This window comes from Nipponia nippon, unplaced genomic scaffold (genome assembly GCF_047370975.1).
Source record: "Nipponia nippon isolate SJK-2023a ecotype South Korea unplaced genomic scaffold, ASM4737097v1 scaffold_19, whole genome shotgun sequence".
Taxonomy (NCBI): Eukaryota; Metazoa; Chordata; class Aves; order Pelecaniformes; family Threskiornithidae; genus Nipponia; species Nipponia nippon.
Genome location: NW_028262335.1, coordinates 2,594,112 through 2,605,407, shown reverse-complemented (window position 1 = coordinate 2,605,407; position 11,296 = coordinate 2,594,112). Strand labels below are relative to the sequence as shown.

Sequence of the window (11,296 nt, the reverse complement as noted above, 5' to 3'; positions counted from 1 at the left end):
CAGGGCAGCAGCAGCAGCAGGGCACTGCCCTGGGCATGGCCAGGGCACGGCCCTGTGTGCAGCCTGGGGCACAGCAGGGCATGGCCAGGGCACGGCCCGGTGTGCAGCCTGGGGCACAGCAGGGCATGGCCAGGGCACGGCCCGGTGTGCAGCCCGGTGCACAGCAGAGCATGGCCAGGGCACGGCCTGGTGCACAGCCCGGTGCACAGCAGGGCGTGGAGCAGGGCAGCGGCACGGCAGTGCCCTGGGCACGGCTTGTGCAGAGCCCAGTGCGCAGCAGGGCACGGAGCAGGGCGCAGCCCGGTGCAGTGCAGGGCAGAGCCCGGGACACTGCTGGGCACGGCCTGGTGCACGGCAGAGCATGGCCAGGGCATGGCCCAGTGCACAGCCTGGTGCACGACAGGGCGTGGAGCAGGGCAGCAGCAAGGCAATGCCCTGGGCATGGCTTGTGCACGGCCAAGGCACAGTCCGATGCGCAGCAGGGCACGGTGCAGAGTGCAGCGAAGGTACAGCCCTGTGCAATGCAGGGCACAGAGCTGGGTGTGCCACGGGCATGGCAGGGCACGGAGCAGGGCACAGAGCCTGGCACCAGCAGAGCCCTGCCCTGGGCACGGCTTGTGCACGGCCCGATGCACGGCAGGGCGTGGGGCAGAGCCCGGGACGCAGCTGGGCAGGCCAGGGAGGGCAGGAGGGTGCTGGTGGCGTGGGCAGCACTGCCCTGGTCGTGTCCTGCCCATGCCGCCAGCACCCTGCTGCCCTGACTGGCAGTGGGGCAGCCCCACTTCCCTCTGATTCATCATTTGCTGCAACTGCAGGAGAGAAACCAGGACTGCTTTTATTTCTCCTGGGCATAGGCAGGAATGCCCGGCCCAGCGCTGGTTAGGAAACATAACCATTGTGCATAATTAAATTAATATTACAATCAGCAAACAGCATTACTCTGGAGACAGAAAACTCTCCATAAGCTCTCAAAAATCCTCTCCCTCTTCATCCCCACACATGGAATAAAAGCAAAGAAAACAAGCCAGAGAGAAACGAGCAAAGGACACGCTCAGCGTGCTGGAACCGTCCAGTTCCAGCAAATCGCCTAATCTGAATTGGCTTATTAGTAACTGCTGTGGTTGATAGAGCCTTTCCTTTTTGCTTCTCATTTAGAGCTGAAGAATTCAGCATTTTCTCAAGCAATCATTCTGAATTATTCGTGAGAGGTTTCTGTACCAACAAGCCCAAGCTTGAGCCGTGCATCAAACCTTTCTCCGCCTGTGAACTTCCCCCTAGACTACAGCAATATCTGGACACTTTTTTTTCTAATAACAGGGAATTTCTATGATTTGATTTCGCCATTTCCCCAGGGCAAGGTGGGGCCAGCATCTGTGAATCAGCACTGAATCAGAAGATGAGTGAGAGGAATGGGTAACTTAACACTATAAATGCATTTCCCATTGCATCGTCCCCCAAAAGCCGCTTACACACTGGGGAAACTGAGGAAGACCATCCTCCCCTGCTGCCAAAGGGCAAAGGCCGGTGGCGGCTGCGCTGCTCACACCTTCTTCAGGTCCTCGGGGCCGAAGGAGAGCGGCAGCAGCTCCTCCAGCTTCTTGACGATATAACTGCCATCTGCTTTGGTCAGGTAGATGTCCCAGTCCGTGCCGAACTGGAGGAGAAGAGGGGAGAGAAGTGCCTGATGCAAAGCCCGCACTTCTTCCTCAAATTACTCAAATAATCCTTTTTTTTTTGCCAGGTTTACAGGGAGCATCCCCCTCTATTGCATGTATTTTGGGGCAGCTTTTCAGCATCACCTGCCCCGGGGTGTATTTTGGGCTCAGATCCTGCGTTTTTGCCACTCCCAGGGTGAGCCCGGGTGCCTCTGAACCTGTCAAATCCTGCCTTCGAGCCAAGCCCCGCGACCCATTAACCACCCAAAAACAGGCTGTGGGTGCCGGGGTGCCCGCGGGGAGGAGGGAGGCGAGAGCGGGACAGGCTCCGTGGGGAGCTCGGCTTTTGCAGGAAAACCCCTGGTTTCAAGCTTGGCAGAGCCAGAGTGACAGCTCCGGGGCCGAACTCTGCACCCGGCAGCTCCTGGAGGAATAAAACCCCCTGGGGAGGGCGAGTTAATGAGTTACCACCGGGCACAGGGAGGAATACCCCTTTCCCAGCGGATAGTGCAATTTGAGGAGCCTGGGGCTGGGAGCTGGGGGTTACAACCCCCCCATTTGCACCTCTGGGTGATTTGGGGGGAGATGCTGGGGGCCAGGGGGTGATGCCGGGGGTCAGGAGACGCAGGACCCCCACACGAGCTGTCACCTCTCTCATCACTTGTCTGCAGGCGCCGCAGGGCGTGATGAAGTGGTCCCCCATGTCACTGCCAAAGGAGAAGGGCACAGAGCTCAGTCTTGCACGGGGGAACACCTGCAGAAGACCTTCATGCACCAATAAATACCGAGCCACAGCAGATTTTCCCCCCAATTCCTCCAAAAAAACATGCAAAAACCTGCCTCCTCCCCAAAACACTCCGGCTGCTGCAGCAGAAGCTGCCCCTCAGGCACACCGGGGGTTTTCCCGCTGGCCCCTCATCCCGTCCCTTGCCGTGCCAGCTTCGGCGCGCCCTTACCTGGCGATGGCCATGGCCCTGAAGCTGGTGTGCCCCTCGGAGATGGCTTTCTGGATGGCGGTGCGCTCGGCACACACCCCCAGGCTGTAGCAGGCGTTCTCCACGTTGCACCCTGCGGGGAAGCCCCCAGCACCCACTCAGCCACCCCAAACACTGCCAGCTTCCCTCCGGGTGATTTTGGGGGGGAATTTGCAAAGAAAAGCCATTTTCCGTGCACTCTCGCCAACGCATTCCCCGCTTCCCCTATTTATTTCCCGTATTTTCCCATCTGCCACGATCTTTGGCTCGCTCTGGGGTGGCGGCTGCCAAGAAGCAGCCGGGGCAGGGGGGGACCAGCACCCTGTGCCGACCCCGCTGCACCCCCATGCGTGGCTAAAGGGTTGCAGGGGGGGACCCCAAAACCCAAGGGGGGGGTCGCATGGCCCCGGCTTACCGGAGAAGATCTCCCCGCCAGCGGTGAGCAGTGCGGCACCCACCGGGAAGCGGCTGTAGGGGCAATAGGCGCAGTTTTTGGCCTCCTGGCTGCGACGCAGCAGGAGCTGCAGGCGCTCGCCCTGGGGCCGGCCCGGGGGGGCAGCGGGGGCCGGGCGCTGCTTGCCACCCTCCATGCCTGCACCCGCCTGCCCTGCCTGCTGACGCCACGGTTAAATATTTCCTTGCCTGGAAAATAGGCCGGCCGGCCCCACCGGGATAACGCCCCGGCGCGCAGCCGAACCCCGGGAAGCATCCCTGCGGGCAGCCCTGACCCCCAAAGCATCAGGCTCGAGGGGTCCCGCGTCCCCTCCCTGCCCGCTGTCTCATTTTTTCCAATTTCTCCATTTTTTTTTTCCCCTCCTCCTTTCTCTGTCCCGGCAGAGCATTTTTTTCCACCGCCGCCTGGGTAGTTTTTTTCCTCCCCAGTTGAAAACTGGTTATGCGGCTCCACGGGAAAATGTCATTAAATCATTCCTGGAGGGGAGGAACAACAGCTCCTGATCAGTGAGATCAAAAGAAATAAATTAATTTGATTGAAAACATAAAAAATAATATCTATCTATCTATCTATCTATCTATCTATCTATCTATCTATCTATCTATCTCACATTTTCCCAGGTCTTTTAACTGCCAGGCAGCAGGGAAAGCTGGCTGAAGACAGAAGCGATAAAAGCCCGTTTTGGGATGCCCTTGTGCTGCTCGAGCCCAAATTCGGTTTGGCTAGTGCTTCCGTGGGAATCAGCCCACACGAGGTAAAGCGCTCCCAGGATGCCGGGCTGATCGGCAAATTGCTCTTTAATTAAAGACCTCTCTTTTTTTTCCCCGTGCTGGAGGAGCTTAATGCCCCATTTTCTGGCTGCAAGGACGGGTGTCACAGCGCCCATTGATTCCTCTCTGGGATTTTTGTCCAGTTTGCTGGATTTTGGGAGGATTTTGACCTTACCCGCCGGTTTTGTCAGCAAACCTTGGTGCTGCGTCGCTGCTGACGAGCCACGACAGGCTGGGACACGGCACCCGAATTGGCAGCAGGCTCTGGCATAGTATAAACACCGGGAGCTGAAAATGGAGCGTGGGGCAGCGAGAGGACCATAGGCACCCCAAGAAATCAAAGCCAGGACGCTGAGATCAGTATTGTCCCAGGGGATAACGGGGCGACCCACCTTCCTTGCACTGTGCAGGCGCTTGTTCACCCTGGAACCTAATGATGACAGTTAGTAACTTGCAAGGGCAGTCAGTGAAGGCAATAGGCAGCTAGAGGAGGGATTGGCAGCCCTGAATCAGCTCACAGCCCTTTTTTCAGCTTTCAAAGTGCAAATCCTGGTTGTTTTTCCATCTAAAAGGAGCCGCAGATGCTCCTGTGCCCCCCACCCCATTACATGGCATGATCCCCCCAAAACCTGGGAGAGAAAAGGAAAACCAGCCCCAGAGCAGCTGGTGGGAGGCATCGGGGGAGCAGACTGGAGCTGGGGGACCCCCCCTCCTAAATAATGTGGGTTCTATAAATAAATGAGCTTTCGGGGAGGGTTTAAACCTGCCCTGTCGATATGAACCCTGAGCAATTAAATAAAGAGTCCTCACCTCTGTCGATGAGGGCGAGAACAGAAATAACGAGAGAGAGAGGCCAGCCACCTCCCCGAAACCATCCTCATGCCGGGAGCAAACCACACACCCCGAGCTGCAGCAGAAAAGCCAAAAACCTCACAAACGCATGCATTTTTTTATTATTTTGGCTGCAAAAGCTTAGGAGGCTGCCGAGGCCGCAGCAGCGGTGCTGCCTGCCTGCGAAGCAGCTATTTTAAGGTTGCAGTTGCTTCGCTCGAACCATAGAAAAGCTGGGAAGCTGCCGGGAAATGGCTTCCCACTCCCTGCAGCACCCCGCTCGGGTTTTGCTCCCCGAAAGGACTAAAACTGAGGGTACACACTGTTATTTGACCCCTTTCTCCTCCCCATTTTTTAATCCCAAGGCAGCCAGAGCATCTTTGTGGGTCCCCGAGCCCGGGGCTCTCCCTGCTGCGCCAACGAGAAGCCCCAGGTGGTAAAAAAATGTGGAAATTAGGGTTTGAGCCGAAGGAGCTAAATCCTGAACAGCCTCAGGCTCCACTGCAGGGCTAAAATCTTGCAGGCATCCCACAGCGCTCCCCCAAAATCCCCCCCAGGCTGTGCTGCTCAGAAATGGCATTTCGTTTTCCCCGGAGAGAAGCCATCCCAGGGCCTCGGCCAGAGTTAAAAGCAACAGGTTAAAAGCCAAAAGCTCAGCCCAAGAGGGAGGACCTGGCTGGAAATAATGGGGAAAAATGGGGGTTCTGAAGCAAAAAATGCCAGCAGACCTGCAGGATCTGCAAACCCAGGCACACCCCCTCACGCAACGCTCAGGTTTGGGGGAAAAAATCCTCTTTTCTCGTGCCAGGGTCAGGAGCTGATGCCCAACCCTCCCAAAAATCATCCCCCTGGATCCTGCCCTAATTTCTCCCTACGCGGGTGGGCTTTGGTGCTGGGGGTCTGGCCGCTACATGGTGTGTCTTTATTTTATCAGCATCTTTATTTCCCTGCCCGAGCACGAAGTGAGCGCGCGTCCGGCGGCGTGCACGGCGGCGGGGGGCGTCCGCCGGCGGCTCCCCGCGTGCTCAGGGCCGGGGCGACGCGGCGTTGCGGGGAGGTGGAGCAGCCCACGGAGAGCTGCATCCCCGCAGCCGCCGCCACCGCTCCCCGCAGCAGGCGCAGGCGGCAGCCGGAGCGCAGCGGTTCCTCGGCCAAGCATCTCCGCATCCTCCGTGGGCAGACGGTATCGGATACAGCAGCTGCATCCCGCCACGCCGGGGTAGGGGCATCCCCCCCTGGGCGGGGGGGTGTGGGGACACCCCCCAGCCAGCTTTGGGGTCCGGGGCGGGGGTCCTTCTGCTCGCAAGGGGGTCGGCGGGGGCCGTCGCGGCAGGGCCGGGATTAGCGGAGGCGTGCGGGGCGGCCGGGGGGGCCCCTCGGCGGAGCAGAGATGCTGCCCTGGCGCCGGAGCAAGTTCGTGCTGGTAGAAAACGAACGTAAGTGCAAAAGCAAGAGCCTGGGGCCGGGGCTGAGCTACGCGGCGTTGCTGGCCGGCTTCCTGCGCTCCTGCCCCGACCTCCTGCCCGACTGCCCGCTCGAGCGGCTGGGCAGCGTCTTCCGTGGCAAACGCCAGAAAGTGGAGCTGAACAAGGAGGACCCGACGTACACGGTGCGGTACCTGGGCAACGCCGTCACCCTGCACGCCAAGGGCGAGGGCTGCACGGAGGAGGCGGTGGGCAAGATCTGGGCTAAGAGCGACGCGGGGGCCGGCGGGGCCAAGATGAAGCTGACGTTGGGACCCCAAGGCATCCGTATGACCCCCTGCGAGAAGGGAGCCCGCCGGCCGGGCCACGCGTACCTCCTGCACCGCATCACCTACTGTGCCGCCGACCGCCGGCACCCCAAGGTTTTCGCCTGGGTTTACCGGCACCAGGTGAAGAACAAGGCGGTGGTGCTGCGCTGCCACGCCGTCCTGGTCTCCAAAGCTGACAAGGCGCGCGCCATGGCCCTGCTCCTCTACCAGACCTCTGCCTCCGCCTTCAACGAGTTCAAGCGCCTCAAAAGGCAGAACGATTTCCGCCACGTCCAGCAGCAGCTCCTGGGCGACGCCATCGTCCCCTTGGTGCCCCTCCGCCGGCTGCTCAACGCCAAGTGTCCCTACCGCCCGCCCGCTGAGAGGGCCCGCTGCGCTCCCCGCCTCAGCTCCATCCTGGAGGAGGAGGAGGAGGAGGCCTTCAGTACCGGGGCACCCCGGGGGGACAGCGGTCCCACTGCCGTGCTGCGGCTGGCCAGGGAGATGCGGGGCTGCAGCCTGCGTGGCCCCCGGCCCCCGGCGTGCTGAGCAGCAATGGCGGGTCACCCCGTTTCGGGGACGAGGTGCCCTCCCTGTGCCCCAAGCTGAAGTCGGACCCTCCTCGGGGACGAACCTGGATGAGACGGCGGCTTCGTTTCCAAGGAAGACCCCTGGGGGGGTGGGTTTGCACCCCCAGCCCCTGCACACGAACCCGCTCTCGTGCCTCCTCTGCGGCAGCCATAATAAAGTTAATGTGTGTTTTCTGCAGCGTAACGGCGCCTGTGTCTCGCCTGGACCGAGCCCTGGCAAATGGGAGAGGAAGAGTTAAGCTCAGCACCGAGGCAGTTTGGGGGGGTTTATACCGGATTTACCCCTGGAAAGGGAAGCCAGGCCTGGGGCAGGGGGGCCGTGGGGTCCCCGTTGCTTTCTGCGCCCTCCCTACGGCACCAAGCGCGGCTCCGCGTAGCCATGGCAACTCGATTTTTTAAATATAGAGCTGGGGGGGGGCAGCGGGGAGGCTGCGATGGGGGTTTGGCCCCTCAGACCCCCCAGCAGAGAGCGGGGCTTGCCTGCATCCCCCACTGCCCACCCCAAAAGCAGCGCCAAGGCCCTGAACATCAATAATTTCCCCAAAATTACTCTCCCCCCCCTCTTTTGCTGCTTTCCCAGAATAAGGGAATAGCGGGGGGAGCCGGGTCTTGTCCCCCCCTCCCCAGCACAGGAGCTGCCAGCCTGGCCGCGGCCCTGCGCGGGGAGAAGGACCCCACAAAATGGGTCTGGGGGCTGCGTGCAGGGCCGGGCCCTTTCCTCGCCGGGGGGGGGGGGGGGGTGCCGGGGTGCCGCTGCCCCGCACCCTGCTGAGGGGGCGCGACCCTGTCCTGCCCCCCCAGACCCCGGGGCTGGGCTTTACCCCCCTCCCAGGCCCTGTGGGGCCGGGATTCGGGCCCCCCCAGCAAGGCCTTGGCGGGGGGCTCAGGGCCCTTCGTCCCGCGTTGGGCCCCTCCCGCAACGGCGGCCCTGGAGGACCGAATCTCTATGGTGGCGGTGGCGCCCGCGCTAGAGCGTCGCGGCGTACGTCATCACCCGGCGCCGGCGGATGGTTGCCGCGGTAACGGCGCGTCAGCGGCGGCGGCGGCGATGGAGGGCGGCGGGCGGCCCTCGGCCGCGCAGGCCGTGCTGCTGGCCGCCAGCGCTGCCCTCACCGCGCTGCTCTACTCCGTCTACCGGCAGAAGGCCCGCGTCGCCCGCGGCCTCGAGGTGGGTGCGAAGGGCAGCGGGGAGACGCGGACGGGCCCGGGTATGGCCCGCGGCCTGGTCCCGCCGGCTGAGCCGCGGCCTCCGTTTCTTCCCCGCAGGGCGCCAGGAGGGTCCGGCTGGACGGGGAGCTGCGGGCGGTGCTGCTGGAGGCGCCGGGGCGCTGCGTCCCCTACGCGGTCATCGAAGGTAGTGGCGGGGCCCGAAGCGGGGGCGATGGGGCCGCATCCCCACCCCAGCTGCCCCCTCGCCGGGCGGGCTCCAGCCCCAGCCCCGCGGTGCTGCTCCCATCACATCTCCCCGCTGGCAGGCGGCCACTGCCTATCCTGGCGGCCCCAAACACGAGCTCTCAGCTCTTCAGCCCCCCTGTCTCGTTCAGATCCCACTCATACTCGCTGCACGCGATAAGAAATGGAGCAGAAAATTCACGAGCCCCTTGTGCACACTTTGGATTTGTCTTTCAGGCGTGGTGCGGTCCGTTAAGGAGACCCTGAGCAGCCAGTTTGTGGAGAACTGCAAGGGCGTCGTTCAGAGGCTGACGCTGCAGGAGCATAAGATGGTGTGGAACCGAACAACCCACCTCTGGTACGTGCCCGGTGCCCACAAACGGCCGGCTGTCAGACCGGGTGAGGTGCCCTCGGCGGGCCTGATGTGCCAAAGTGACTTCAGGCATGGCCAAAGTGACCAGGGTGCCCCAGACCCGGACCCCACAGCTGCTGAAACGGGGCACGTTGGGCTGTTTGCAGGGCTGTAGCCTTTCAGAGTTCGTACAGGGGCTATAGATGATGAGGACGTAGAGTCACCCAGCATGGACAGGGCGTTTATCGGCAGCCCCACATTGTTGTTACGGAGGTGGCCACAGGACAGTATTTCCTGAGCAAAACGACGCCTTCAAAACAAAAATTCTTTTGGATTCGGGCAATTCCCGCAGCCAGGGGACCAGAGGATGGTCCCGAGAGTGGCCTGGCCCACGAGAGCTGCTGAAACGAGAGCACAGTGACGCTCTTTGAGCCTCGGCTAATCGGATAGCGCTTATCAAACTTGCCTGTGTGCCAGGCAGCGCTACTCCTGGCAGCCGGGAACACCACGGGGAGACGAGGGGGGAATTAGGTGGGCCGAAGCGCTCTCCCGGTGAGGGTGGAAGCCCACGCTACTTCTGCGGGGACTGGGGAAGAGTCGAGGCAGAGGGCCTCGTGCACGCCCGGACGGTGCCACGAGGGGCGAAACGCCGCTCCCTGGTGAATCCCAGCCAGATAAACTTTGCGCAGGGCAGGTGACAGCTGGCCGTACCCAAAAACGGCAGGTCGGCCCCACGCGGTGTTTCCCTGCCAGCCTCGGGGGAAGCGCTAATGCTTGCGTTTGCTTTCTCCCCTTCTCCTTCCCCAGGAACGACTACGAGAAGATCATCCACCAGAGAACCAACACCACCCCCTTCGAGCTGGTCCCTCAGGAGGAAGGCGCCGGCGTCACCGTCAGGGTGATGAAGCCGCTGGAGGCCGCCGAGCTCAGCCTGGAGACGGTGTACGAGAAGTTTCATCCCTCCGTCCAGTCTTTTACTGACGTCATCGGCCACTACATCAGCGGCGAGCGCCCGAAGGGCATTCAGGAGACGGAGCAGATGCTGAAGGTGGGCACGGCACTGACGGGAGTGGGAGAGCTGGTGCTGGATAACACCACGATCAAGCTGCAGCCCCCGAAGCAGGGCATGCCCTACTACCTGAGCGCCGTGGATTTCGACTCCTTGCTGCAGAAACAAGAATTGAACGTCCGGTTCTGGAAAATCCTCACCGTCGTTTTCGGTTTTGCCACCTGCGCCGTCCTCTTCTTCATCCTACGGAAGCAATACCGGCATCACCGAGAGAGGCAGCACCTCAAGCAAATGCAGGATGAATTCCGGCAGGCCCAGGGCCGCCTGATGCGCGAAATGAACATGGAGAGTGGAGAGACGCTCAAAAACGCCTGCGTCATCTGCTTGAGCAACACCAAATCCTGCGTCTTCCTGGAGTGCGGGCACGTTTGCTCTTGCAGCGAGTGCTACCGGGCTCTCCCCGAGCCCAAAAGGTGCCCGATCTGCAGGCAGGCCATCTCCAGGGTGGTTCCCTTGTACAACAGTTAAATTTCTGTGGCCGGGGCAGGAGCTTTTGGCATTAAAGCCGCCTCTCGCAAAGGGGTTTTCTCGCCTCGCTGCTCGGGCGGTTGATTTGGGGGAAGGGGAGGGAGCTTGAGTGAGCGGGGTGCTTCAACTGGGGTGCAGAGCCGGGTCTTAAAAGGCGAGGGTCCAGCTGATCAGGGCTCACATCACGCTCTGGAGGTTTTGGGGGCGGGAGACGAGGAGTCCTTGCAAAGGGCGCGACGCTCAGCTGGGAGACGCAGTTTCAAGCTCTTCTGTTGAGAGTCGGACTCTCGGGGTTTGCGTCAGGGTTCAGCGAGCCTGCGGTCCCTTACCCGGCATGTAAAAACGTCGCGGGGGTGGGGGGGGAAAGATGGATTATGGCTTCTTAGAGGCTGCAGAATTCAGGCGATGCTGCCACCTAGCTCAGGGAGCGACGGAGCAGGGTGGGCTTTCAGAGAGCTCAGAAATCATTTTGTGATCATCCACAAAACCAGTTTGTGACCGTAACGCGCCGGGACGCGAAAACAGGGAGGTGAAAATGCTGCGGCTGATTTCTGCGCTTGGCTTGAGCTGGGATAGAAAGACGGGATGTAAAGTAATAAAATAGGATGAAAAGCGTGTTTTTCTTGGATCGTCACGTGAGCCTGAGGGGGGTGAGGGAATCCCCTGCCCCTCTGCGCTGATGAACACCGGAGGAACGTAAATCCCCCCGCGCGGTGACCGGGGCTGGGGTGACGGGGGTGGGATCCCATCCCTCTGCGCTGAATCTGACGCCGGCCGCGGCGGACGCCGCTGTCCCCATGTCTGTCACGCAGGCGGAACCAAAACCCCGAACTTTCACACAGAAAAGGAAAATTCCCTTCCCCGACTCCCCCGTTTTGCCATAAATCACGTGGGGTAACTGCACCCGAGAGGGTTAACGACCCCAAAGCCAGGCTTCAATTAACATTTGCTGTGGAGGGCACCGAGTTTCAATTAGAGAAATGGCGGGGCGGGGCGGGGCGGGGGAGCC

The 11,296-nt window shown here is 61.3% G+C and overlaps 3 protein-coding genes across 3 annotated transcripts; 2 read left to right on the top strand and 1 right to left on the bottom strand.

The window, feature by feature from the left end:
* Window positions 1–810: 810 nt before the first annotated feature.
* Window positions 811–3,405, bottom strand: CDA (cytidine deaminase). The gene is made up of 4 exons (XM_009463429.2): window positions 3,045–3,405; window positions 2,612–2,723; window positions 2,305–2,362; window positions 811–1,654 (listed from the first exon to the last, which is right to left on the bottom strand). The coding sequence occupies exons 1-4, from the start codon at window positions 3,217–3,219 to the stop codon at window positions 1,541–1,543; spliced, it is 459 nt and encodes a 152-aa protein (XP_009461704.2). The 5' UTR covers window positions 3,220–3,405; the 3' UTR covers window positions 811–1,540.
* A 2,209-nt stretch (window positions 3,406–5,614) lies between these two features.
* FAM43B (family with sequence similarity 43 member B) lies at window positions 5,615–7,190 on the top strand. Its single transcript, XM_009463430.2, has one exon. It carries the CDS (start codon window positions 6,075–6,077, stop codon window positions 6,963–6,965), a length of 891 nt encoding a protein of 296 aa, XP_009461705.1. The 5' UTR covers window positions 5,615–6,074; the 3' UTR covers window positions 6,966–7,190.
* An 824-nt stretch (window positions 7,191–8,014) lies between these two features.
* Window positions 8,015–10,902, top strand: MUL1 (mitochondrial E3 ubiquitin protein ligase 1). Its single transcript, XM_087755318.1, has 4 exons — window positions 8,015–8,174; window positions 8,273–8,360; window positions 8,636–8,756; window positions 9,558–10,902. Exons 1-4 carry the CDS (start codon window positions 8,055–8,057, stop codon window positions 10,285–10,287), a joined length of 1,059 nt encoding a protein of 352 aa, XP_087611444.1. The 5' UTR covers window positions 8,015–8,054; the 3' UTR covers window positions 10,288–10,902.
* Window positions 10,903–11,296: the final 394 nt, after the last annotated feature.